The sequence below is a fragment of the Athene noctua genome, chromosome 18, assembly GCF_965140245.1.
Source record: "Athene noctua chromosome 18, bAthNoc1.hap1.1, whole genome shotgun sequence".
Classification (NCBI taxonomy): Eukaryota; Metazoa; Chordata; class Aves; order Strigiformes; family Strigidae; genus Athene; species Athene noctua.
In genome coordinates, this window is record NC_134054.1 from 4666638 (window position 1) to 4693455 (window position 26818).

The 26818-nt window shown below is 38.3% G+C and overlaps 1 protein-coding gene across 1 annotated transcript in view; it reads left to right on the forward strand.

The window, feature by feature from the left end:
* OGFOD3 (2-oxoglutarate and iron dependent oxygenase domain containing 3) overlaps window positions 1–26818 on the forward strand; it is a 48940-nt gene that overhangs the window by 4761 nt on the left and 17361 nt on the right. Inside the window, exons 3-7 of the mRNA XM_074922341.1 lie at window positions 4125–4200; window positions 5134–5176; window positions 11616–11680; window positions 12280–12336; window positions 20080–20233. Of these exons, the coding sequence (XP_074778442.1) occupies window positions 4125–4200; window positions 5134–5176; window positions 11616–11680; window positions 12280–12336; window positions 20080–20233 (395 nt within the window). The remainder of the gene's footprint in view (window positions 1–4124; window positions 4201–5133; window positions 5177–11615; window positions 11681–12279; window positions 12337–20079; window positions 20234–26818) is intronic.

A 26818-nucleotide genomic window follows, 5' to 3' on the forward strand; every position in this document is an offset into this window, starting at 1 on the left:
GGCCCTAGACATGTAACAACCATCCTAGGTAACCCTGTAGTTTTGCAAAACCTGGACTTTCCAGTACAACCTTTGCAAAATGCTAAGATCTATGCTATTTGCAGTTGGAAACAGAGAGCACAAACTGCTTCTGAAATCAGAAATCTTTGCTAGTGTCCTCTTTCAGAATGTTGTACAAAGAAAACTCTATTTAGACAGGTTTGTCTTGGAGTATTGAAATTCTTGTTTGAATTTATATTCTTTCCCACCTTTTCTCTCCTTGAACATCAGCTTTCCCTCATCTCTAAGACAATTTTCTTTGCCTTTCAAGCGTTAAAGAGACCTTTTCAATAGCAAAAGGAAAATCATTCCCCTCTTCTTGTCTGTACTAGCCAAGAGAGCTTCCTTGTTTTTCTGTGTTCAGCTTTCTCCTGAACTCCTTAAAATCTTGTTTTTCTACCAGCCTGTTACCTCAGCCTTTTAAAATCTTGTTTTGTAACAGGACTATAAAAAAGTGTACTGCCAATACCCAAATTTATGCTTCATGAAATTGTTGACATCTTTATACCCGACAGAACGTTGCATACAGCGTGGAGTACGTTATGTGATTTGCGATTGATGATTATTGTTCTATAAATCTTTCAGTGGAACTTATGGTTACTAAATAAATGTTTGGCAAGGGTTTTTTTCAGTTCTGAGGATTTAAATTAGTTCCTCTTTGGCTGTTTTTTTTACATGCACCTGAGTTTAAAATTGGATGCTGGAAGCTCTTACTGCCTCAGCCATCTGTCTCACCCTTTCACTCTTTGGGTGAGTATTTGCTGGCCTGGAGGCAGAGATGTCTTATTCCTGTCAATTGGTTTCTGAGATGCCCTTCAGCCTGGCATTCAGAAGTGAATAACTGATTTTAATCTGCCACTGCTGAATGTATGATGGGGCCTTTAAGATGCCGCAACATAAAATGCATACTTTTTTGTTAGGGCAGACAGATAGTTTGCAGCATTTGCCTGCTATTACTTGTTACTTTTCAGAACTGCTAGGCCCTATGCTCCAAAGGAACAGAACATTCCCGATGCTTGCATTCTTATTGCAAGATCTGTGGTATTTAACTTTCAAATTCTTGGTTCCTGGAATTGTGATTGTGGAAATTCTTGCATTTTTCAAAAACTAGGCCTAACCTTTGTGGTTGCAGAGGGGATATTTACAAGGTGCCGTGGCACAGAAGCTCCCCCTCTTTCCACTCCCTCCGCTCCCAAATTTGTCACTTGGAACAACTTCCTGCCTATAAAGCCCCTTGTGGGTTTGAATTGTGTGCCTTTGGGGCTGGTACTGTATTGCGAAGTGTTGTTCTTTAATATGAGAAGCACCTTCAGGTTGCTGCTAGAATTTTAAATTTTTTTGTTGCATTTTTTTTTTTAATATCAAAGCACTATGGTTTCTGATGAATAGTATGTTTTGATTCTACTCGTTTCTTTAGCTCACAGGGTTGAGAGGCAAAAAGCGAGCTGGGGGAGCAGTAATTCGGGTTCGTTCTTGTCACAGTGCTGGGTTCTGTGCTGGCATTGATGAATGGATACTTAAGAAGTTAATCTCTAGCATTATTTTAGACTGCTAGTTTCCTAGGTCATCTTCAAATAAATTCATGTGCCCTTCCTGGAATCTGAATCTTGAGCTGACTTCAGTAAATTGTTGCTGGGCAGTCAGAAAATGCAATTCATTATCTGGGTTGTAAACCAGCTGTTTTGCTGATTTTGATCTGTGTTTAAACAGTCTGCTTGGTGTGGGTGCCTTTGGTTTAAATTTAAACATGCGTCAAACAAGGGACTTTTCCCAAGCGAGGAAACAGGGTGTATAATTTGGTATGCTGCTGTCAGTATTCAGCCTGTTCACCCACACATCTCTTTCTCATTTCTTCTCTCTCTTCTTGAAACACTGGTATAAATGGAGGGCTATATCGGGGTATATCCAGTAAGATGGAGTGGAAATTTCTACAATGCGCTTGTTCTGTGGCAAAATTTCTGTCACTCTGTGGACATTGTTATCATTAGTCGCTGTTGATTGGAACAGACTGATGCTTTTGATTTGCATGGGTGAATAGATGGATTTATCTCCAGGAGTTCACCCCCCTTGTGTTCTGATGAGCAAATAATCCTTGAAGAGGAGCTCAGTTCAGCAACAATAATATTGGCAGGTGTCAAAAAATACACTCATCCCAATTTTTCTGTGGCTTGACATCTATATATGGATCTTCCCCAGTGAAGTGCCAAGTGTGACATCTCAAGCTCTTTGGTGGCTCAAAATTGATCTTATTTCTTTTTGCCTGAAGATTGTTGTGGACCAGACTTCTAATTTCATAAGAACTTTCATATATTCTTCAACTGGAACTCTTAGTGCTGGCTTTTTTCTATGAGCTTTTAAAATGTAATGTCAGGTTTCTTAGCAATGAATTTTCAGAGACTTTTTTTATCATACATGTCCAGGCTGTGTGCTTCAAGGCACTTTTGTGCAAAGTCTCATATAAAGACGTGCCCTTCAAGGTATAGTTGTAGAGATACCCCATACAGAATCATATTTTCTTCCTTTTGACACGGGGTTGGGGGAAAGGGGATTGAGCAAATCTGAAATACGCTGCTTTTATTCTCCTGGCACTACAGTTGGAATGCTCAAATTCTTTTATTGTTGCCATGGCTTTTCCAGTGACTTCCAGTGGACAAATACAATGGTTCTTAGCACTTGACTACAGGAATCTCTGTTAATAAACTGTGTGATTTGGGTTGTATACTGAAACAGAAGTTAAATTCAGTTCTTTGTGTTAATACATGAGCTGGCATGTATTGATAGTACATAAAGAGCCTATACCTATTCAGGAACCCTTGTTATTAGTAGTATCTTTATGGCTTGAACTGTTTGTGTTCTAATTTAATTTTTTCAGTTTTTCTTTTGTCAGGTAGTGGTTTCACTTCTGTCTGAGTAGCATTCTCTCTTCATTTACTAGCACAGTGGTGCTCTGGTGTTATGTCCACTGCAGTCTGCATCCAAGTAGGTCTTGTCTTCTGCATCTCACTCTTCTCCAGGACAGTTGAGTTTCTTTATCCTATTGAGACTGTTTGGTTTTGGGAGAGACACAGTTTTCATGCTGTGTATCATACCTAAGAGTGGTGTGTACTGGACCTTTGTCTGAGTTGAAGACATACTTGGACTGTAATAGAAAACATTTTGTATATGGACACATGGTGTTAAGGAGGTTTAGTTGTTAGAGATCTTGGCTGGCTTTGGAACTGTCAGCCTGGGATGGAAGGACCCATGTGGCACTGCTGAGCTTGCCAGTTCTTACCCTGCCAGTTCTTGCTCTGCCTAAAGGCTAGAATAGAGTGTGTAAGATGAATTTGTCTAAGATTGTCTTCCTTTCACAGACCACTTATATAAATAGGAACTTTTGTTTTTGCTACTGCACTTGGGAAGAAGAGGAAAAATCACTGGATCTGTCTGTCTTGCTGGATGTACGTTGAGAGACAGCTGTGTCTCATACCGTCTTACTAAACTTCTCTAGCTTGAGGTGGTAGATGTGCAAAGGAACATCAGTAAGTCAAATTGAATCCCGAAGTTTGTAACAAACTTGCAAAGCCTTGTAACAAACAAGGTTTCTAAGCATTATTTTCAGATCAACAGGACAAGTAGTTTGTTTTAAAGGCGCAGTATTGCTGTGCATTTTGCTGAGCCTGAGCACTGGAGGCTCTGGGTCACGCACGACAGCCACAGCTCCAGTGGCTGCGCTGCTTTGGGTGTTGAGATTCGTTCCTTTTACATTATCTGCATTCTGTTGAATTGCATTATGGACATATCAGGAAATAGCTTGTCAGCCATAGCAGGGAAAGTGATGTAGCTTAGATGAGTCCTGGGGACTTGACTATGCAGAAGCAACAGTGACACTGGCTGGCTTGTCTTCTTTCTGATTGCAGTGCAAAACACATCAAAATAGAGATGTAACTTTCTTGTAGTTTAAGTGATCTAAAATATTCTGAGATTGCCAGTATCCCTTCTGCATGTTGTGAATCTGAAAGAGGAGTAGAAAAATATTTGTAGAGACTTGCTCTGAACCTTGTTTGAAAGATGATCTTTTCTTTTTTCTCTTCTCTTTGTTCCAGGGTGCACTCCTAGAAAATGTGGAAGAGGTGTGACCGATGCAGTAATCACAAGGGAAGAAGCTGAAAGAATGCGTAGGTAATTTTTCTTTTAGCTCTTTCAACGTTTATAAGCAATTACTTTAATGACAGCGTATGCCAGGGTTTAAGGTGTAGCACAAGGCTCATTAGCTGAGGGAAGGTGGATTAAACTGGTTAAAAACTAAACTTTTATTTTAAAAGCCATTTTCCATTTTTGCTGTAGTGGAGGCAGTTTGCTTTCATACAGAGTGTTTAGCTCTGTGGGGCATGAGCATTGTAGAGAAGAAGGGAAGATTAATTAAACAAGTTTTAAGGGATTTTCACTTCTGTTCTGTTTGGCCTTTAAAAACAGAGCAAAACAACATAAGCCTCCTTTCAGCTGAGTCTCTTTCTGGGTAATTATGAGCTAGTGCTGACCCTGTAGTCCTCTGTGAACACTAAATGGTGAGTTTTAATCAAATAGTAGGAGACACTGTCAAATTATTCAGTTAGAAAAGTTATCAGCCTCCCTGTGATTTGCATTTGATAATCATGTCAGTGGGGAATATCACTGTAATGCTCGAAGTGATATGCAGCTGTATAAGTGCTATGTGCACTAGTTGCACCGGCCACTCTGTGACTTCCATTTCATCTGGGCTCCTGGTTCTGATGGAGTGTTTCTGTATTGTACAGGTTAATTTGTACTGCCCCTAAGAATCAAGATCTGGGTCTTCTTTATGTTTAACCTTTCTTGGCCAGAATGTATTTGAAAGACAGTGTTTTGGGGATTTATGGAAGAGGGCTACATCTCAGAGATGTTCTGTAACATAGATACTTTATTTTCATGACAGGCTGCAAGATTCAAATAAATAGCAGCTTCTATTAACTCAGTTGGGTTATATCTGATGCATCAAATACCACTTACTGAATAGTTACATGCTGTAAATAATGACATTAAAGGACAAAGTAACTGGACTTCAGTTCTCATCTGAGGTTATTGTTTTGCCTGCAGAATAGCAGAGAGGGGACTGTCCTTGGGAGGATCTGATGGAGGGGTGAGCAGTGTCCTGTTACTTTTTACATTCTTTTACTGCCAAGGCAAAATATAAATGTGTTTCTGGGGCTCGAGGAGAGGAGATGGAGAATTTTTCCTTTTATTCAGACTCAGAAAAAAAAATTTGTTTGGAAACCTCTTTCCCATTAATATTTCTGCTAGCAGTGTAATTTGTGACTTCTGAAATATAGTTTACATTTTCCTGTTATTCAATTTAGTTATTTCTAGCACCTCTCTTGGTGCTTGATTTTGTCTTCTTCATCTGGAAACAGTTAATGTAGCAGAACTGCACAAAGTTTGACTTCTGAAACTAAATTACAGTGGTTCACAGCATCATGTAAAGATTTGTTTAGTGGCAAAAAATGCTATTTAATGTCTTAAGTAGACCTTTGAATAATATTATTTAAAAATGAAAACAAACCCATTTCTCTTTAACAAGCACACTTATTTTCATTTCTTTCCTTCTGTCTTGTTCTCAGGATGCTTTTGTGTGTGAACAGAAGAGTATTTGTAAACACAACCACTTTAGGCCTCTGCTGAATTAGGGCATATATTAGCAGAAAAGGAGAAAAGGTTCTATGAAAAAATAAGACTTTATCATCCTTGTGATTGCTGGGAAAGACCTGCAAAAAATATAACCCAAGAAATTTAAGCAGTGCTGCCCATCTGAAACGATACATTTAAAAGATTTAGCATCCTCTGTTCAGTTCTGTCAGGATCCATTGGATTTTTCTTAGTTCTGTGGTTGTGTAATTTGCCACTTTGCTTAGATTGCTCTGCCTGTTGGTACCTCCGGCTTAACTCCTGTCATTGGTTCTGTCAAGTGGGTTTCCTATCCTGTTCTTTTGGGACCTGTGATTTTTTTTTTAATTTTTTTTTTGTTAGACTTCCACAAAGAGGCATTAGAAGGGCAGTGCATAACACAGAGAGAGCTTCATGGATTTGGACCACAGAAAGCTGATGTCCAGCAGGGGATCAGGGAACTGGGGAAACCGAGGCAGAGAAAGCTTGGAAGAGACATGAGGGGAGGTAAACTTGCTCCCCAATGCACAGAGCTGGGCAGGGGTCCTGAGCTGGCTTGCTTGGACAACAAGCCAGAGTATTAGCCAAATATAAATGTATCCTCTACATAATTTAGAAGTATTGTGGGTTTTTTTTAAAGGGGAAGGAAATTGAGAGGAAAAAGAAGATTCTATTGCTGCAGTAAAATAAGGCTATTAAGAAATCTGATGTCCATTCAGAAGTGTGAGCTCCGATCCAAGCCTTCTCACATTTCTCATAATCGGTAAATGTGAGAGTTATTGTATGCTGCTACTCCTTAGGGAAAGGTGCAAGGAGAAAGTTGTGTAGTACTGCATTGAGGCCTTATTTGAAATAGTGCATAAACAGGTGCTAAAAACAAGAGCTGAGAAGCCTCTAAATACAGCCTCCTTACTTAGTTTCTTTTATGCCTCTTTCTCCCCTCTTCTGCCAATTTCTTCTTTTACAATATTGATGTTTGTATTCCCCATGTCATAGAGTGAATCTTTTTCCAATAGCGCTATCTTGGCTCCCAGAGATCATTAAATACCAATGGATGTGTGGTGATGATGTATAGATGAAACTTTCTTCATTTGAGCCTTTTATCTTTTAAAATCTCTTACCTACATAGCATACAGAATGTTTCAAGTCTTACTTCATCTAGCTACTTTATGCCTCTCAAGCTTCAAGCCTGCTGGATTAGGTCTGGCTTGTTGCTTTAGACTTCTTAGTCTTTAGAGTGTTTGAATAATTCTGTCTAATTTTATCTGTTGTTCTAATTTTCTCCTTAAAAATTCCTTAAATAACTCATTGTTTCTGTTTAATTATTTTTAATTCTTTCTTTAGCCACTTTGATCTCTCCACTATTCCAAATACAACTTCTTTAGATTTCTTCTGGGGTCCAGACTGCATTTTCATTTTCTCTGACTACTTCTTAACCCCTTTTTAAGCCACGTGTCTCATATTTTTTGGTCTGTCATACTTCTTACATTTTGAATTCACAGAAGCTGATCTGTGTTTGTGTAACTGGATATAATTCATTAATTTAAGGACACAAACTGCAAGTTAAGGACTCTGTCATTTCTCTCCTCTGTTTGCTCCCTGTTCTGCTTCCTTGGAGGACTGAAGGATAGCACAAAAACTTGTTTCCCTTTCCATCTTTTTGTTTTGAGAAAGTCCTTGCAAACATCTGAATTATTGAAATCTCCCAGGAGTCATGCCCCAGTTGTCATGCTGAGCTTTCTTTCTGATCTTCCTTTGTAATTTTTTTTCTAGATTTTTACTTATTTACGCACACATAGAGAGTGATACAAGGAGCTGTTGTTATCTTCTAGTCTAACTTTCAACAGAATGCAAACAGAAGCATCTCCATCAGGATGCTGCTTTCACTTGTGTGTCCCTGTAAAATAGTTTTATACTCTGTTTCTCAGTCACAGAATGTGTTTTGCATTAGTTCTCTTGATGTTCAAGGGCCAGGTTGGACGGGACTTTAGGCTACCTGGTCTAGTGGAAAGTGTCCCTGCCCATGGCAGGGGGGTTGAATGTAGCTAATCTTTAAGGTCTCTTCCAACCCAAACCATTCTAGGGTTCTGTGTTTGCGTAAGCTTAGGCTTTTTCTTCTTTATAAAGATAATGACCTTTCCCTTTCTTCCCTACTTAAGATTTTGCTTGCACACTACCCCTGCTTGCATTACCACTTCAGTCATGACTCATTCATTCACATCGTTGTAGGTGCTGCCGTCATAACATCTCTCCAGTGTAAAAGAAAGACTCATTTACTATTGGCACTTACTTAGAAGTCCCAGAAAAGAAATCCCTGGTGCAGCCAGTCAGCTGCAGTCTGGTTCCTGTGTTGCAGCAAAAGTAGCAGGAGTAGCCACCCAGAGCTTCCTTTTGCAGGGGAAAATTAAATTCCTTAGTCACTGAGAGAAGCAAACCGTAGCTGTGATGCTGAACGAGGGTGTCTGATGTGGGCCCCCTGACCTATGCATGGAACAGTGTTTCTGCAGAAGATAAGACTCCTTATTCTGCTTTTCAGCCCTCCCAACCAAACTCTGAAGTCCTGAAAAGATCAGCTTTGCATTTTCCAGGGGGAGGGTAAAGCTTCTGTGTAATATGTGTCCTATTCCATATGTCTACTCCAGGCTGCATAGTTTTCTTCCTTCATAATTAGCCTCTTGATATAGCACTGAGGAAACACATACTTGTCAGGAGTGAAAGGCATACCCGGCAGTGTGTCTTTCAATTTACTTGTGTGTGATTATCTGGATTTAACGCTAGGAAGCTGGAGAGGAACTGCTTGTGTCTAATCTATATCTAATGTACTGGACACCATAGCCAAATACCGTGTTTTATTTCCACAGTAATAACCTGTGACTCCAGCTGAGTGATGTAGAAGTCAGATTAACTATGAGACAAGTGTAACTTTTAAAAGGCCTTACCTTAGGAAAGTAACCCTGGCCTCTCTACTCTCCAGATTCAAGTAAGGAAGGGTATTTAAAGGTGGTAATGTTTTGAGAGTCTGCATAAGACTGACTGAGGTGACAGCAAGTTTGATGCTGCCCAGGAATTGGTGGCCATATAGAACCTCCATTGCTCTTCCTGCTTCTCAGCTCGAGTGTGTGAGTGTGGGGAAGGTTTTTTGAGCTCTACCAGCTTCTCTGTAGACAAGTAAAGGTAAATTTTGCATTCTTCTCTTGGGCAGTGTTATTCTTGTGCATTCTTCTCTTGGTCTGTTTTCTTGAAAAATCTTGCTTAAAACTTTAAAGGGGTGGAGGAAGAAGGTGGATGCTATAGAAGTGAATGTATATTTAATGGTTGGCAGTCCTCTTTAGTGAAGATCAAAGGCAGGGCCTATCGTGCTTTGCAAGATGGGGAAATAAAGCCTTTTTGCCATATGCTGAGATGTGGTGTTTACTTGCATGTTCTTTTTTAATCTTTTTAGCAGTGTGAGGGTGGAGAATGTGAGACTAATAATACTGAAGATTCAAAAGAACATATATTTGTGCTATTTTTTTGAAAGGTAGTTCAATTTCGTTTTTATGGAAGTTCTGTAAACCAGGATGTTTGGCTAGTTCTGTTAAACAGTCTCTTGGATCTAGGTGTGTGGGTGTGTGTGTTTTGCAGTGTTCCTGCCATCTTTAGATAAACTTTGTAGAGCTTTCAGCCTGGGAATAGTGACCTGAATTACAGGCTTGATGCTTGGTCAGATAACTGAAGTAATGTTGTTGACACAAGCTTCCACCAAGGTATCCTTCTCAGTATAGGAAATGATGCTGAAAAAGTTTAATGTTCTGAAGTGGCAGAGGCCAAAATAAATATTTCCGTTTCTTTCCAAGGTATCTGTTAAACAAGTAGTTCTGTGCTTGTGTTAATCAAGTCCCTGTCTACGTTTGGTATTCAGTTACCTTCCTCTGTCTTCCTGTCTGAAACAACTCTTAAGAATATTCTTCCTTCTTTTTCAGATGCTCTTCTCAGTCATCTTCACTTGGCTTTTCTAGGCTTTATATTGTAGTTATTATCTTTTCAACTGTGAATACATACAGTTCTTGGGGGTGTCTTTTATTGACTCATTGGTCATTTAGGATCTTCCCAGTTGTAATCATCTGGAGCTTGAGGAATGAGAAGAAATGTGTATGTTTAGAAGGCATGTTGAAAGTATTTGAAAGGCAATTTGTTTTTAAATTAAATCTTTTCAGATGTGTCCTGATACTTTTCCTTACAATCTACTGCAGCATGATCACAAGCATATTTTTGAAGCTACACAGAGTTTTACTTCTTCTAGCAGTAGCTTAGATTACTGTACAGAAACCAGTAAATGAAAATATTTTGCTTCTGAAGCTTGAGTAAAGCTTATTACAAGAGCTGCTGTTGTATGAGTGTGAGATGACTTATTTCCATAACAGTCCTCTGAAGCTTTTGGAGAACTTATGTGAGAAAGGGAGGTCTGAAAAGCTCATGTTACGTCCACTTGAATAGCTTGTCACTTTATATATTTTTAAAGCTTTGCTCAGGGGTAAATAAAATGATTTGGGTAGGTTTATGAAAAGAAGGTTGTCGGTGGAGTTCCCTGATTCAGGTCTGAAGTTCAGAGCAATTCAGCCTGTAGCAATTTTCTTCTGCTGAGAGACTGTCATGGGTGTTGTCTTCCAACGCAATCCAGAGGAAGAGGGAGAGAAGTGCTTTGAGCCTAGAGGTGAGCATGAAGCTGTGTTGCTGGCCTGGCTTGCAGCTCTGACGTGCCTGTGGACTGATGATTTGCTGCTGCTCATTCACAAGCCTGTCTGCGTTTGGGTAAAGATACACAGTGGCTTCAAACAGTACTGTTCAACCATGCCCAGAAATTCTTGTTGCTCATAAGATGGAAGTTATCATTCTTTCCAGACAGCTCACCTATTGGTGGAATTATTGTTTGGATTGTGTTAGAATAATGTGAATGGTATGTGGTGCATCAAGAAATGCCAAATTCCAAGACGAGTGATTTTGCCTGGATATTGTATATCAGAGATGTCATTACTCTGGTGCCGGTCAGGTTAATTAACTGTTGCTACTTGATATTTCCAGTATTAAAAAAAAAAAAAGACTGCTATTAAGCAGTCGTATTTTTAAATACTGTTTAACTGATGCGAAACAAATATGTATTTTGTGGACAGTAAGGGACACACAAAAGTGTACTTTATTCAATTTAGAGAAATAATTTAGAGTCCTGAGAGGTAGCTCTCTACCCTGGCAAATCTAAATACTGATCCTTTTAGCTTGGTCTGGAGTTCAGCAGAAGTGTTTGGATTGAGTCGGGTGAAGAAATGGATTGAATTTTCATATGTAAAAACTTTTCACTCTTTGGTTTTCTTTTACAGTGGTTTAGAAATTGAGGAAAAGTTTGGCTGTAGTAAGCCTCAGAATTAAAATTGTTCTTTTTTTACATAGACTTTTATGTCCATATTAAATAGGAGGTATACAGGAACTCATGCTGAAGGAGAAGTTTTAATAACAAATGTTGGTCAAGATAAATATTGGTGCTGCTATTTGAGCGTTTCACAAATACTGGAAAATTAGTCATCTTTGTGTGGAAGGGAAATGTCTTCAAGAAGGGATCCAGGAACACAGTGTCTTACCCCTAGCCCATGGGTGAAGACTGGCAAATCTGTATGTCAGATTTGAATCTCAGGAATAGCAGCCCTCTGCTTTTTTCAGAGCACCTTAATATTTTGTGCAGCTATACAGCAAACTGAGGGGGGTTTGTAGTTGTAAAGTAAGCATTAGTACTGTGAACTCAAATGCTAGAAACTAATATATTTACTTGGGAGGCTGTGGAATGTGAGAGCCAAATTGGGACAGTTATTAAAGGTCATAGTTAAAAGATGAAAAAACCTTTTCATGCTCATTTTTCCTTTTTGGTTTTTTTTTGTTTCCTTTCCCAGGCATCAATTTTGGACTTGCACTCTGGAGCTCTGTCACTAGGGAAGCATTTTGTGAATCTGTACAGGTAAAATGGGGCTGTGGCTTGCTGCCTCTCTTGTTATCCTACACCTTCAGTGCTCATCACCTTTTCAAATTTCTTAAGCCCTGTGGGCTGGGGTTAGTAATGACAAACTGTAGAAGTTGGCTAGTCACCACAGTTTCCATGACTGGTTAAAGAGCTTTTGTGGCATGAAAACCAATCTTTTGTTGAACTGGGCTCTTTGTAAGCTACCATTACCTTTATTTTCAGACTTCCTCTTGCACCAGTAAATAATAGTATTTTTTCATGGTTATAGTCTAGTTTGTCAGCAGTGGAAGAAATCAAGTAGTTTGAACTCTTAAAAACTTGAATCCACATACTTATTTCATGATAGGGGAGGGGACTTTTTTCATGCCCGGGGAATTCCATTGTCAGTTGCTGCATCTTGATCCTTCAATCTTTTAACATTTAATCTTTTAGCAATGCTTTTGGAACATCATGCTCAAAAGCATTTGTAGCATTTTTTGTGTTGTGTGTTCACTTTTTAATTGTGGATAAAGCACAGATGGGCATGAGAATGCATCTTGGTTATTACTCAGGCAGTCTGATTCAGCAACTCTTTTAGACTATTGTTTATTTTTCAGGTACTTTGGGGACAAAATTCAAGACATCTTCACAGAAGAGGATTTTGCATTATATCGGTAAAGATTTTCAGTAACTTCTAAATGAACCACAAAATATAACGTAATGGTTTTTTGTAGAGTGCAGGTTGGGAGGGGATTGTCCTTTAGATTCAGACATACAATTGATTTTGCAGCTCAAAACACTAACCTCTGAGAATTAAGATGCCATGAGGAAAATAAGTAAAAGGACCTTTTTGGTGACTACCTGATAAATATCTGCTGCTTTGAACTTAGCTGCATTACCAACGACAGAACAGTATTGATGGTGTAAAGGTAATCAGAAAGATGGCAGCACCACACATTTTCCTTTCTGTGTAAGGGGTTGATGCCAGCCCTGCAAGCAAGGAGAGCTGCTTCATCTGAGTTCTGTGATTATTTGCTGGAACATGATAGCTGGGATGTAAAATCCTTCAGCATTAACTCCTGTTTCACATATTTTATTCAAGAGGTGTTGTATTAGATGATAAAGACAATCCTATGCTATTATTACATTAGCAACTTGGGGTTTTTTGGGTGAGGTGTAGCAAAACATTAAAAATGGTAAAGCAGGAAAGGGAAGGACTTCAAATTACTAATGTTCTGGCTAGAGAAGCAGAGCATACTTTCCCTCTAAGGAGCCAGAATATGAAATAGCGCTATAATGTAATAGCTTTGGCATCTGATGCCTTTAGTTTTTCCTGTAGACCTGCTCATATACTTAACGAAGACAACAAACATAATGAGTTCCATGTGTCTGCGAAGGTGTGTGGCAAAAGTTTAGGAACAAGCATTCTTTGTTGACTAGACACAATAAATCTTTAGTTACGCATTTCAGTTGCTTTCTTGTAATTTAAAATATACCTGGCTTGAACATTTTAACTCTTTTTGTCTTTTTTCTTGCCTTTGTGAAGGAATATGACCTCCCTCTAGTGGTGGAAGTAGTATTACGTAGCCGAATAGGTTCATTGGTACAGTAATTTTGCCTTAAAATATTAACAATTTAAAGCTTATTTTTATTCAACAACTCTTTTTAGATACTGTTGTGTTTATAGATAAACCTCTTTAAAGTGTGTTTACTTCTGCCCCCAAAATCTCAAAAATGAGATGCTTGCTTGATTATTACTGAACTTTGACCGTACAAAGAAAATACATAGTTTCTGCCTCATCAAGATAGTGGAGAATATTTTGAAAATAGTCTTTGTTTGCCTTCCATTCTACAGAAAATCAGAGAATCTCTAGAAATAACATGAGTGTAGGGATGGAATGTCGTAATAATGTTTCTGTTTCCCATAAACAGAAACATTCAGTTTTTCAATAATTTTTATGAAATTCTGATTCTTACACTGACATGAGAGCTGCTAGGGAATATTGATATTCTGTTGACATTTCATGCCTATATAGGGGATGTTTCAGTCACTGGATATGAATCTAATATAAAATATAGTATTAAATGCTTCTGTTCATATTAATGGTAGTACTTTAATATGGACTGTAGTACCTTATATCCTTAATTAATGCTTTTATGCTATTCTTGGGAGCATTTATCTTCATTACTTTCACTTACTTACCAAGGTCAGTTTAAAAATACACTCTTGAGAGAAATAACTAAATGTAATTCATGTCTAAGTATTACTGATTGTAACAACAACAAATCCTGAGTAGGCATTCTGAGCCAGGAGGCTGGTTTCCAAACTGTCTCTGTCAGGATTATGTTGCTTCAGATTCAATTATGGTTTCTAGGCTGATGCTTTAACCACCATCTGCCAAGCATATTACAGCAATTCCTCTTGTTTCACATAATAGATGCATCTTTATCCAGAAGAGAGACCTTTAAATCTGGATGCCTAGTTTGAGGGTTGTGACTTCAGCAGAAAACGGCACTATCTAAGATTTATTCCAAAAATCTTAAAATTGATTAAGGTAGAGACATAGGAGGAGCAGAGGAAGAGCTGATAGTTTACTTTCTCCTTTTATTCATTCTGCATGTGTGATTTCTGTTAAAACTTTCTGGTTGTAGAAGAGCATTGCTTTGTCTGCTTGAACTTTGTCTGTTTTTCACTGGGAACGGTGCAGAGATGCTGACAAGTGGGCAAGAGAAATTGTGTAGTTTTGCAAAGTTTGAGTGTTTCTGTCACCATACTTGAATTGTGCTTTGCAGTGACTCGTAACAATGCATTTTTTTTGCTGATCTAGCAGAGCTTGTGTCTTACAGAAACTTTTCTGTGGCACTTTCAGTTCTTTTACTTAGTCCTATATGCTGCTGGTGATACATTAAGCTGGCAATTTTGCAATCTAGTGAACATCCTTTCTCTTAAGCTGTATGTTTCTTAGAGTTTTAGCTACTTCATTGGATTATATTTTTTTTCCTTCCTTGTCACTCTGACTCCAAAAATAGATTTCAGTAACTGCTTTTATAGAAGGTGGTCATACAGCCTCTTCAGGGAGTTCTGTTTGGCCTTTCCCTGAGTCTGGCCTGTACGTTTTGATATTATCCAGTGACACAGTGCAAATGTACAAGGACTGCTGCTGACAAATGCCGGGAGGGATTCATTTGTTACTTATATTGTTGACTGGGTGCTGTTCTCGTATATTTATTGCCATAGCAGAGCTCTGTGTAGTGCATCTGATCAAAGCCAGGGTACACCCTAAGCAGTTTGAATGGTAGAATAGTTGCTGTGTTTATGAAAATGAATGCTTATATTCCCCAGCATAAAGTATTTTCTTTGTAGCTATAGTGCGGCAGAGCTCTCCCAAGAGTTTTTGATATATGGGGGACATGCAGAAAAAAGTATGAAGAATGAGTAGGCCAGGATCAAGAAGGGAGGGGACGCTCCTGCTGCGTCTGGGTGCATATGACAAGTGGCTGAGGAAACAATGTGGCTGTGGTACCAGATCCAAGGTAGCCAGATTTTCTGGGCTCATCCTTTCCTTCCTGGATAGCACCTTCTAAGCTGAAGTTTGACTTATCTTGTCATATGATTTACACATGAAGTACAACGTGTTTGTCCTTAAGTATTTCACCAATAGACTACATAGACTGCCTCTGAAATAGCAGGGAAGGGAATGGAAAGAAAAACTTGCAGTCCTGATATTGATAAATGTTGAAATGGCTAGGTCAGTGGAAAGCCAGCTGTACAGAGTTTTTATAGGCTAAAAAGTGACTTTATACTATTTTTGAAAACAGGTACGTGCTGTATTTGGCATACAGTGGGCACAGAATGAGCTGAACTGCAGATACGTGTGTTCAGATATGTGTTTTATGGGATTCTAGGGAACACTTTGATCTCTAAAAGAAGTCATGCTTTTGCTCCTACTGCAAGGTAAACATTTGATTCCCATCTATAGTGTTTAATATGCTGTTGCAGAGGGACATGAGATACCTCATGGAGTTTGAAGCAAAGTTCATGTTTGCACTGACAAGTTTGTCAACCTGTTGATGACTCTTGCAGTGGGGCAAATGTGACTATGTGGAACAAAGGGCAACCCAGATTATCACAAAGCACCCTGCCAAACATACCTCCTGCAGCACACAGTTATGTTTCGTTTCCTTTTGGCACCAAACTTGTAAATGGATAGTTTTTACCCTTTCTTAGGTCAGCTACAAGCTTAAGATCTTGTTATTAGTTACAATAGTGCAATGTAATGTTTTGCAGTAAGATCAGTATTCTGCACCTTAACTCTCCTCTACCCCCTACATTAAGCATTAAGGGTTTTTTATACTTTATAAACCTTTCTTAAACTTATTTTGAGCTGCAACCACTTACATATGACAGTGAGAAGTCCTGGTTGTTATTCACATACATTGAGAAACAGTCTTCCCTTGCATATTTTCCATTTTCTTCTCTAGGTTATAGTGTTGATGTATTTGACTTGACTGATGCCACATTATGAGAAAGCAGATATTAAACACTATTGATGTGTGGAAATATCTATGTGCTGGCTCAACTAGGAATTTCATGGAGCTTCTGTAGCTTTTGAGCAGTATGGCACATAGTCAAGTAAGAAAAAGCATTTAGGCACTCAAAGGAGCACTCTTTGGAGCTTGTTTCCAGCAGATCTTTGCTGTCTGGGATATTCAGTCAAACATCAGTGAAAATCTGTAGTTTATTCATGACTCATCCCTTTTTAAGCTTTTCTTGTTGATGCTCTATAATTAGGTTGATTCTCTATAATTGCATTACAGTGCAATTAATGTGCATATTTGTAGGCACATTTTTTTCAGTTTAATAGTTTGTATTAAATATAAATTCCTTGGGCATTTGTTAGAGGTGTATCAGATGACACTCTGTGTATAATGGTAGTATTTCATGCTAAAAATTTAAGAGCATCCACAGGATGTGAAGAAACAGGGAGGCTGAGATGGCCTGTCCCTCTTTGCTCCATCATAGGTTTCTGTTGTACCTCTTAAATTCAAGCCTGAACTTTGGGAATGCCCAATTTACAGCAGTGTAGATGACATGTATTTTTTCTTGTCATGTATGTACATTAGAGAAGAAAAAAAATCCAGTCTTGAACATTTCCTTTCTGTCCCTATCATTTCTCTTTAGCATGGTCATCCTGTGAAGGGCTTTTCTTATGAGCAAAGCTTGCTGGAAAGAAGTCTTGTTCCCAGTGACCAGTACATGACTTTGGATTACTTTGTTTCATTTTTTTTTCCAGTGTTATGTTTGGAGTTCATTGAAATTAATAAATGGCTTCCTACTGACTTCAGCATAAGCTGGATTAGGCCATTAAAAAAAATAATTTGATCGTTCCCCAGTTCTCACAAATATGTCTGAGAGCACTGAAAGCAGACTAGAAGATTAAGTGTCCTCTCCCCCTGAGACTTTGCAGCCTGCACATCAAGCAAAGTTACTTTTGCTTTGTTATTTTCAATTTATTACAGGCAAGTTAACCCCTCTTGCTCATTGAGCTCTGATGTGAATAGTCAGTATTCTTTTCCCTGTTGACCTTTTTCCTGAAGGAAGGCTGTTGCTATAAACTTGCTCTCTGAACATGTGGTATCATCACGTGTCTGTATGATGTGTTAGAACAGCTGTAAGTGCAAAGGGTAAATACCTGCTTTTTGAAGCATAGTCCAAGATCCATTACAATCAGAGGGGCTTTTTGATAGTTTACCATTTGTTTTGTTGAACAGCAAATTATTTATGTGCTTAAAATTCATGTTAGTGTGCTATATATGCTGTGATTGTCTTGTTAAGTTTTTGAGAGATGCTGCCATATGTAGGATGACAGCTCACAGGGAAGCAAAAGGCAGGAGCATGCAAGTTCACTGAAGAAATGCAAGGTTGGCACATGAAGATACTGTGATTAAAAGTAATACTTGAAGTAAATAGCATACAGGGAAATAAGAGGCCAGCAGCATGTTTACACACCCAAAACCCAGGCAGCTGCTTCCATGCGACCAGATAGCACCTGAAGTCATGCTCTTAGACTTGTCACCTCAACTGCTTCATTACTCTGTCTTCCTATTCACTACTTTCCCTGCCTACTTGATTTATAAACAGGAAACCCCAAACTTTTCTGAAAAAATATGCTTATTTTCTCTTTGTAGCATACTTTAAACTATTGAGTTTATTTTCATTTTCTTTTGATCACCCATTGGCTGGTCCAAACCAGGTAGACTTCTGGTTATTGTTCTTCTGTCAGGAAGAGTTGGATAGAGCTTTGCTTCCTGCTTGGTTTGCAAAACATGCGGTCTTGCCCAAAGTCATTGCATATAAGTCTCAAAGAGGATTGAAGCTTTAACAGAGCCTTGTAAACCCCAGACAGCAAATCGTAATAGAAAGCTTTCAGAAGTGGGAAAAGGAATCAGCCTGAACAAGGAAGTTTAGAGAGCAGTACAACTACTGGTGATTTAAGGTTATGTCAAGACGGTGGCCTAGCTACTTCAGAGTAGATATAATCCAGCTAACTGATGCAAGTGGCCACCCAGTGTCAGAGCCAAGGAATATGCTGCTTTAGTATTTGTGGGTTAGGCTATTAATTCTTGTGTTGGATTGTTCAAAGTGCCAGCTGTCCTCAATTCATGAAGTGAAATGAGTAGTTGCGTTTAATGCATTTTGGGAAACAAGGCAGCCTCTGCTGAAGTCCTGCTCCTTGGAAAAAAAATAGATGGAAAGATCAGACTCCCACAGGGATGAGAGGAAGGACCTGTAGATCCTTTCCTGATGTCAGTTTTACAAACTCTACCACTATGTAGCTCTCAACTTGAAACCTCACTTCATGCAGCCATGTAAATACCTGAAAATCTCAGCTCTAACTTCATTTAATGGTTTGATATTTCACATGTAAAATAGTTTGAATTGATCACTAAAGCTTAGACCCATAAAAATATAAAGTAATAAAGGTTAAAAATCAAATCTATATTTGTGGGGTTTTTTGAACTTTGGTGAAGGACAAGATGTGAACAGAATGAATATTTAGAATTTTTTTTCATACTTGTGGAAATAGTTTTTAAGAGGTGACTTTCCCAGCATAACACTGTAAGGCTTGTTTTAGTTTTGTCACTTCTTTTTAGTCACTGTTTAAGTTCCCTAGATAAATACTTGGGAAAAACTTTCTTTAAAACTATGCTGAAGTTCAGTACTACCCAGTGGAGAAATGGCTGATGCAGAAGAGATGCAAAACTGCTAGTGTAATGCCATGCACAACTTCAGAAGTGTGTTTACTCAGAGTGTCTTGTTTGTATGCTGCTTTTGAAGCACTTGGGAAGGAAGAAAATGAATACTAATACAATAGCTAAGAATGTGTGAGAATTGGGAGAAAACAATATAAAGATTTTAAGAAGCATGGAGAATTACAACTTAAAAAACCCCCCAGTGTCTTCACTTCATCTTACTGTTTTATAGCATTCTTTGCTGGTTTTTAAATTTTCTCAAAGTTAAATACTAGGTGTATGTGTTCACTGGTGGGACTTGCCAGTGGTATTTCTCATTAATCATAAATCTTTTCTCTTTAAAAGTGCTGTTGACTGAGCTAAGGCTGGCAGTTCTAGATGGCCCTGTTTGAGCCCTGTGTGCAGCAATATCTGTTCTGAATGATGGATGCTGCTACATAAGCAGTTCTGTATAGTAACATGTGTGATTGTTAGCCTTCTATTTTATCTTAAAAACAAAAATAAAAATCCTGTTTTTTCCTTCCTGTCTCCCAAGAAACACAGGAATAGCCAAGGAAGAAAGTTTGGTTGAATCTTTGAAAATAGTTGGGAAAGACATCTTGCATTCATTTTTAAGCAAAATGTGGTTACGATACCAATACATATGTTGGGAGAACCATGAGTTTCATGGTGCCAGGGACTTCATCCATTAGTTTAAAATTAGTGTAAAAATAGTTGAAGGTTCTTTAGAGGCAACCCTTTATGAAAAGACAACTTTCTAGTTATCTGCTTTGGATTAAAAATATGTATGTGACTTTAATCTTTGCCATAGTTAATAAACAGTGAGATTTGCATGGAATTTTTCAGGAAAACAGACCTTACACAAATAAATCTAAATTACTAGGCCACAGGAGACAAATAGTTTATTTTTCTTGATGAGACTTTAAAAAACCAACAAAACAACCAACCTCAACCCAAAACACTGGGGGGGTGTCTCTTTTTTTGATGTAGTAAACCTCTTTTATTTAAGGTAAAATAAGAGAGAAACAACGTGTATATGTTCCCCATGATTTATCATCTGAGGAAGAAGTTTAGCTCTAAAAAAGCAGTAACAGTGAGTGAAGGAGAATATAGAAGCAGGAGAGAGGTGTGTCACTTAGCGTCTTGTGTTGTCGTCTTTGCAGTGATGTGAGGCAGAGAATTCAACAAAGGATTGCTCAGGCGTTTGGTATCAGCTCTGCTTCCATGTACCTGACTAAGCCAACGTTCTTCTCAAGAATAAACAACACAGAAGCCAAGACAACACATGATGAATACTGGCACCCACACGTTGACAAGGTAAGTAGGAGGCTGAGATAGGATGCAAATGTTTCCTGTTATTATTGGATCACTTTTGAAGTTATTTTGCATTAAACAATCAGTCAAACATGTCTGAAAACTGCTGCTTGTAAAAATCCTTTGGGGGATGAACATAATGGAAGGATAAGTGAGTTTTGGAAACATAGGCCATGACAATCCTTTTTATTTATTTTCTCTACTTCATTCTGCTAGAATTAATAAATTGTGTGAATGATTACTCAGGAATCTCTCTTGTCAGAAACACTGATTAAACTGACCTGCACCTACGAAGTGTTTCATCAAACCTGCATTTCCAGTTAGGTTACAGCTCTTTTTGACAGGTTTAGCAGGAGCTATTTCAAAGTGGTCAGTCAGTCAGTGTTGTTAACTGATCTGAGCCTCTTGGCAAATGCTTAGCATGTATACTTGGGGTATATGTGAACTGAGGCTTTTCTACCATCTGCTCTGCAATGGGGATATGGTATCCTCTTTCAATAATTTGATGTTTTGTTGTTTTTAGAATGGAAATATTGTGACTTTAACTCCATAGTCTTCTATCTGTGGACTCATAGCTTAATACTTTGCATTTCTCAATAGACTAAAATGATTTGGGCTTGGTATTGAGTTTATTTCTGAATTTAACTGAGTTCAAAGGTTCTGTGCAGCATAGCAGAACGTAGACTAACAATGGAAGAATCAAACAGGGAAAAAAAACCCCAAACAAACAAAAAAACCCCACATACCAGAGTACCCATATTTCATGTCTTCAGGGTTTAAGGATTAGAGTCACTCTAGAGTCATGGATCACCCAAGATGAAATGAAATAAAACTTACCTCATCAAAATCTAAGCTATGCCTCAGTGATAGAGTCTTTAGGTGGGCAGTGTACCTTGAAGTCTATGACTTGAGGCACCTAAGATGAAAAATCAAACAGAAATATTCCTTGCCTTGAAAATATTTCCTGGAAAAAGTGAGCCTGAGGGAAATACAGTGTCAGTTGCTTGCAACATTAGTGTAAGCTCCTGTGCCCTCTCTTGTCATGTAGGCAGAAGCAGCTTAAATTTAGAAAATATGGTGACAGTGAAGATAACCTGATACAGCCACTGTTTGAAAGAAGAAAGTAATGCGGGATGGAATCTGTAGTCACTGATATAATGAAGAGGAGGCCAGCTTTTGGATGCTTCTTGTTTAAAAAGCTGTGATATAACCATGGATTAGGAGTGGACCCAGGCCCAGAGCTGCTAGGGATGATTTTGAGGTGCAAATTATTTTGTTTAGTGCTGGTAGGAGCTGGCTGTAGGGAACAAATTGTGCTGGTGGGGTTCACAGGAATTTCATCACATATTGCGCTCATTTCCAAGCAACATCAAATAAACTAGTGATTCTGGTTGTGTGAAATGCAGTAAATTCATAGGTTCCTCATAGTTTTTCCGCACTTTTAGAGAATTGAATTTGTCTGCCGTAAGGGAAAATGGTAAATTTCAGTAACTGATAGCTATTTTCTCCACTTTTTTCCTTTCAGCCCCAAAAAGTGTATCTTAGAATTTCAGACTCTGATTTATGACTATAATGAGATTTGTGTCTGTACAAGCATTAGGCTTGCCAATATTCTCTTTATTCTTTTCTGCATTTGTAATGCATGGTAAATTAATAAGGTGGTTGGATAACCTCATAATTAAGTGTTTCTACCTAAATCTCTCCTATAATGTACAAGTTACTTTGTAATTTAGAAGCAAATCTGTTTCTGTGAAAAAAAACCAATTGTTTCCTTTGTAGAAGCTTCTTCTCTGTTATGGCACCCTGACAGTGCCTGTACATGATGGACAGCAGGCTAGATGTTTTGCTGTTTTTATCCATCTGTTTTGTGCACATTTTGTTTATTCTCTTGTAGGCTGTCTGTTCAGGGAGCAGATACACCAACTGATTGGCCTTGGCTTTTTCTAACCCCCACTGCTGCCCTCCCCCCCCCCCCCCCCAGTTTGAAAAAAACATAACAAACACAGAATGTGGTCTCTTAAACTTGTTATGCATAACCTAAGCCTCAATAGTTTCTATACCAAGTAAGTGGGTACTCTGATTTCTGACAGCAGTGAAGAGATAATTTATCCTAGTTGGGGCCCTGCCCAAAAATGGCATACCTGCTGTAAAATATGACTATGTGCCTTACTCTAAATTTCAAGGTATTTTCTGAGAGAAATATTGTTTAAATAACACTAGGACTTAAAACTGTAGCTTGTCCTGTTTATATAAGTGGTTTGAACACTTTTCACTTCTGCATCAGCTGACTTCTGCAGTAAGTTGTCTGCACTGGGAAAGCTAGAGCATTCAGATCATTGAAGTGGTTTTGTCTGTGCCATAAGCTTATGTTCCAGGTTTGATCAAATATATTCTAACGTGGTTATTTTCATTCTTGTTCAAGAGCATTCTCACAGTAAGTACTGCATGTCGATATGCCAAAGTTGAGCTGCTGTCTGTGCTGTTGTGGCAGCAACGTTGCATGCCAAGCTGGGAGCCTTGTGTGGATCAGTTCCCTTTTGTTTTTGAGGGGGACCACAAGTGAACAGAACTTCTCTGGCCCCAGCCAGAGTGAAGGGGCTCTGTGAGTGCTGTGGAATAGAGACCTAGAGTAGAATTCTTGTCATGAGCTTGGAAAGCACTTACTTGAAGGTCCATTTCTCACTCTTTGGGCTTCACATGGAGCAGATGCTGTTGTCAGTGCAGAGGGTGTTGAAGAGAGATGGACAAGCCACTGTGGGCTGGGATCATTCTTGTGGAAATGCCCCCACTCAGTGCTTCATCCTTTCTCTAGGATAAAGGACTTCAGCTATTGCCAGATAATACAGTTACTTCTGTGATTTAAATGGTAGCAGTTTGCATTGCCTAGTTGAAAATTTGGAGTTTGAACCAGGCCAATGATGCCTTAAATAGGGTCTGATAGAGATACATCCTTGACCCTCATGAAAGTCCAAATGTATTATTGCTACTGGACACTGGCTGCCTTCACTTCTGGTACATCATTCACTTGAATTGGCATCAGAGGATTAATTTGAATCCTTTACTTGCTGCACAAGCAAGCCTCTAATTTTTCTCTCCTATTTAACTTCTGCTTGTGTATCAAAAGGTCTGGTGGTATTTTCCCCTTAAGTGCAATTGGAACAGAGCTATCTGTGGATGTAGCATTCACACACATTTGCCAGATCACGGCTTACAGAAAATATTATAGTATATATAGAATATATGTCTACAAATAATTTTAGCCTACTACAGGTGTACATTGTGTATATCTGTATCTATATTGTTATGTGTTTAGAAAGAGGTAAAAAAAAAAAATTATTTACAGCTGATCAGGCTATGCAGGAGACTGAATTCAAATAGGTCAGTAGGTTAGAAAACATTTCAGAGAAGGCTAAAGAGGATAGACAGGTTTTCTTCAGTGCAGTCAGCCTGCCTTGTATTTTAATTTCTCCAACAAACTTAGGTTTCATTTAATACTTCCAGACTGCAGTTGAAAGCAATGAAAAAAAACCCCACAGTGCTATTGATCTGAGGTAGGAAATACTTCCCATGTAAGAGCTGGAGTAGTCTTGTGGCCTCCAAAGCAAGTGTGAATACTAGGGAGTTGAATGAAAGATCCATAAAACTCGACATGTTAAATATTTTTCCAGTTGGATGCTTTTGTGTTGTAACATAATTTATGCTTTCCCCTTGTAATAACACAAATCACTTTATGTATTTCTGAATAATAATTAAATGGTGAAGTTGTTTCTAGAAGACTACAGGATTTTTTCCCTGCTTTTTTCCGAAGAAGGGTAAAATTAAGCCTTTGAAAAATGAATCTGACACAGTTTTTTTTTTTTAAGTCTGACACTGGTTCAAAGATGTAAGCTTCTTGGAGCACACAAATACCCTTCTTGCCTTTTTCCCCTATATTGGTGAGTCTATTGCCATTATATTTCTCAACCTGAATATCCTTGGTTTGCAAGATGTTAACTGCATAATGGAGTAGCACAGATCTATTGTGTCTGTAGGGGCTTTTTAAAAAAAAAAATTATTTAGTTTTCAGTTACATAGGCATGGAAACCCTGAAATCACCCAAATGACTTCTTTAACCTTGTTGAATTTATAAGCATCTAAATCAAAGAGAGTGTTGGCTTAAGATGTGGAGTTTAATCTTGGATGGAATTTGTTTGGAACTGAGCGTTTCAAATGTCAGATATCTGATTTAAAATGGAATTGCTGTTGCATGCTCAACTCTGACAGCAGTATAGCCTTACATGTTCTCTAATAAAAGAAATTAAAGGAAAACAAACCAAAACTGATCTTATGGTGGAGCCTGACAATTCTGTGGAGGATGACAGGATCCTTGCCCGGACAGGGGACTGCAGGAATCTTCAAGTCCCACATTGCTTTTATCGGAGCTATTCCAGGACTTCAATCCAAATTTTCTTTAATTTTTTTTTTTTTATTTTAGCCTAAACTTGTTCACGATCAATTAAGCTATTTTTTTCCCTTCCTCCTGTCCTCATGGATTTATAGGTAGAAATCATATCCCTTTTCAGTCTTTTTTTCTCTAAGCTGAAGAAGCCAGACTTTCAAGTCTCCTTACCTGCAATATACTTTCCAACTCCCTAACCCTTCTAGCAGCCCTCTCTCCTCTGGCTGTTGAAGTTATCACTGATACCTGCTAGAACAGATAGCAGCTCTTTTTTACTCTTCCCCTCATGTTGTTAGACATTTAATGAAAATACATCAAAAGATCTTATTTCTGCTTCTGTCTTTTGAAATCTGAGGAAGTTTATTCTTGTGTCTACTCAAACCTGTTAGCTCACCTACAGCCCCTTGTAATTCAGGGACACACTATTTGATGTCTTACATTGCCTACTAAATAGATACTACCAATATACAAAACATTGGCAGTAGCTATCAAGGTCATTTTTGTGATTATCAGCACAAAGAGATAGAGGCTTACAGAAAAAGAACAGTTTTGACTCTTATTCCTGCAAGATATCATGCTAGACTGCTGATTGGAAAGTGAATACACGTTTGTATTTTCTTCTGCAATGGAAAGCAGAGGATGCTGTCCTACCTATACACCTTTCTTAGTAACTGCAGGCCTATTGCATATTTCTACAACTGTTTAGTTGCATATAAACTTGTGTCCCTCAAAACCCCAAGGGTGCCACACTGCAAAATGTGACTGTCTGACAGTTGTATTTATAATAATAGCCTTTAGAGAAGTATCGTATAAATACCATTATGAGCATGTACCATTAAATATGAGCTATGTTTGACTTATGTGGTAAAGGGTGCTCAAAAAGAGCACATGAACTGTATGAAGTATCAGGCTGAATGGAAATGCCTGTGGTGGTTTTTTTTTAAATTGAATTGTTCATAAGGAGTTATAGAAACTTGATTTGCTGCACTGTGCCTGTATGGCTTATCATGTGGTTTTAATGACAGCTTTTCTTACATAGTTTGAATTTCTGGTTTAGTTATTAACTTTTCTGGTATTGGAAATTATTACCAGAGCAATAAATACATTTGATACAGATGGGAAGCTTCCAGAATTCTAAATAACAGAGTAGAACTTAGTGCCTCCTTTCCATAGTGTTGCATTCCATTTCCCAGGCCTGGCTGCCTTCTGAGAGTAACAAACAAAACAGGAACAAAAAAGCCACTTTCCATTGCATACTTGGTTCCTCAGATTAGTCATCTATAGAAATCAGATGTGTTTGGTTAGGCTAAACTGATTTGTAGTCAACTCTTAAAAGTTCAGAACTGGTAAAGCTACCTTGAGGTTGGAGAGTGCACTGATGGATCACTGAAGAGTTCATAAAAACAATTTTAATGCATTGGACTTGTAAGTATGAGTAGAACTTATTCTTAAACTTCTTTACTATGCTAATTCTTTTACTGGCTGGAAGATTTCCTTAAACTGACTGGAAGTTTTATCACCAAATCCATTAATGGTGAAAATAGCTTTGCAAAGGTGATTTCATGAGGAGGGCTGTAGAATGGCAGTTTTGAGGTGCTGCAGTACCACGTGCTCATTCATTCCCATTTTTTGCCTCGTATTACTACTGAGGTTTGGGTAAATGTGGAGAGAAGGGGATACTGAAACATTTCTCTTATTCTTGTGATTCAGTGCAGCATATCACCAGATATGGCTTTTTTCCTTTAAGCCCTTATGGTCAAAATAATAAAATGAGTAAGAATGAAAATGTCTTCCTATTCCATCTGCTGCTATGTTCTCTTTAGTCATTGCTCTTACAAAATAATATGTACAACTGCTGTTGAGCCAGAATTTAACTGGCATTAATGAATACCTTAAAATTGAAAATATTTAGAAAACTTCTAAGTTTGGAAGTAGCACCTACCTCTAACAGTCACCAGGTCAGTCAAAACACTCTGCAAATGCTGTATATTTATACAGTACTACTGTGCTGCATGTTTCACTGTTTAACAGTGTAATTCAGATCTTGATTGAGTTGTGATATATTGTAAAGAAATTGGAGACTACAGCTACTGATTATTTTTTTTAAGTATACTTTTAATTGTTGGTAATGTAGATATGAAAAGGAAACA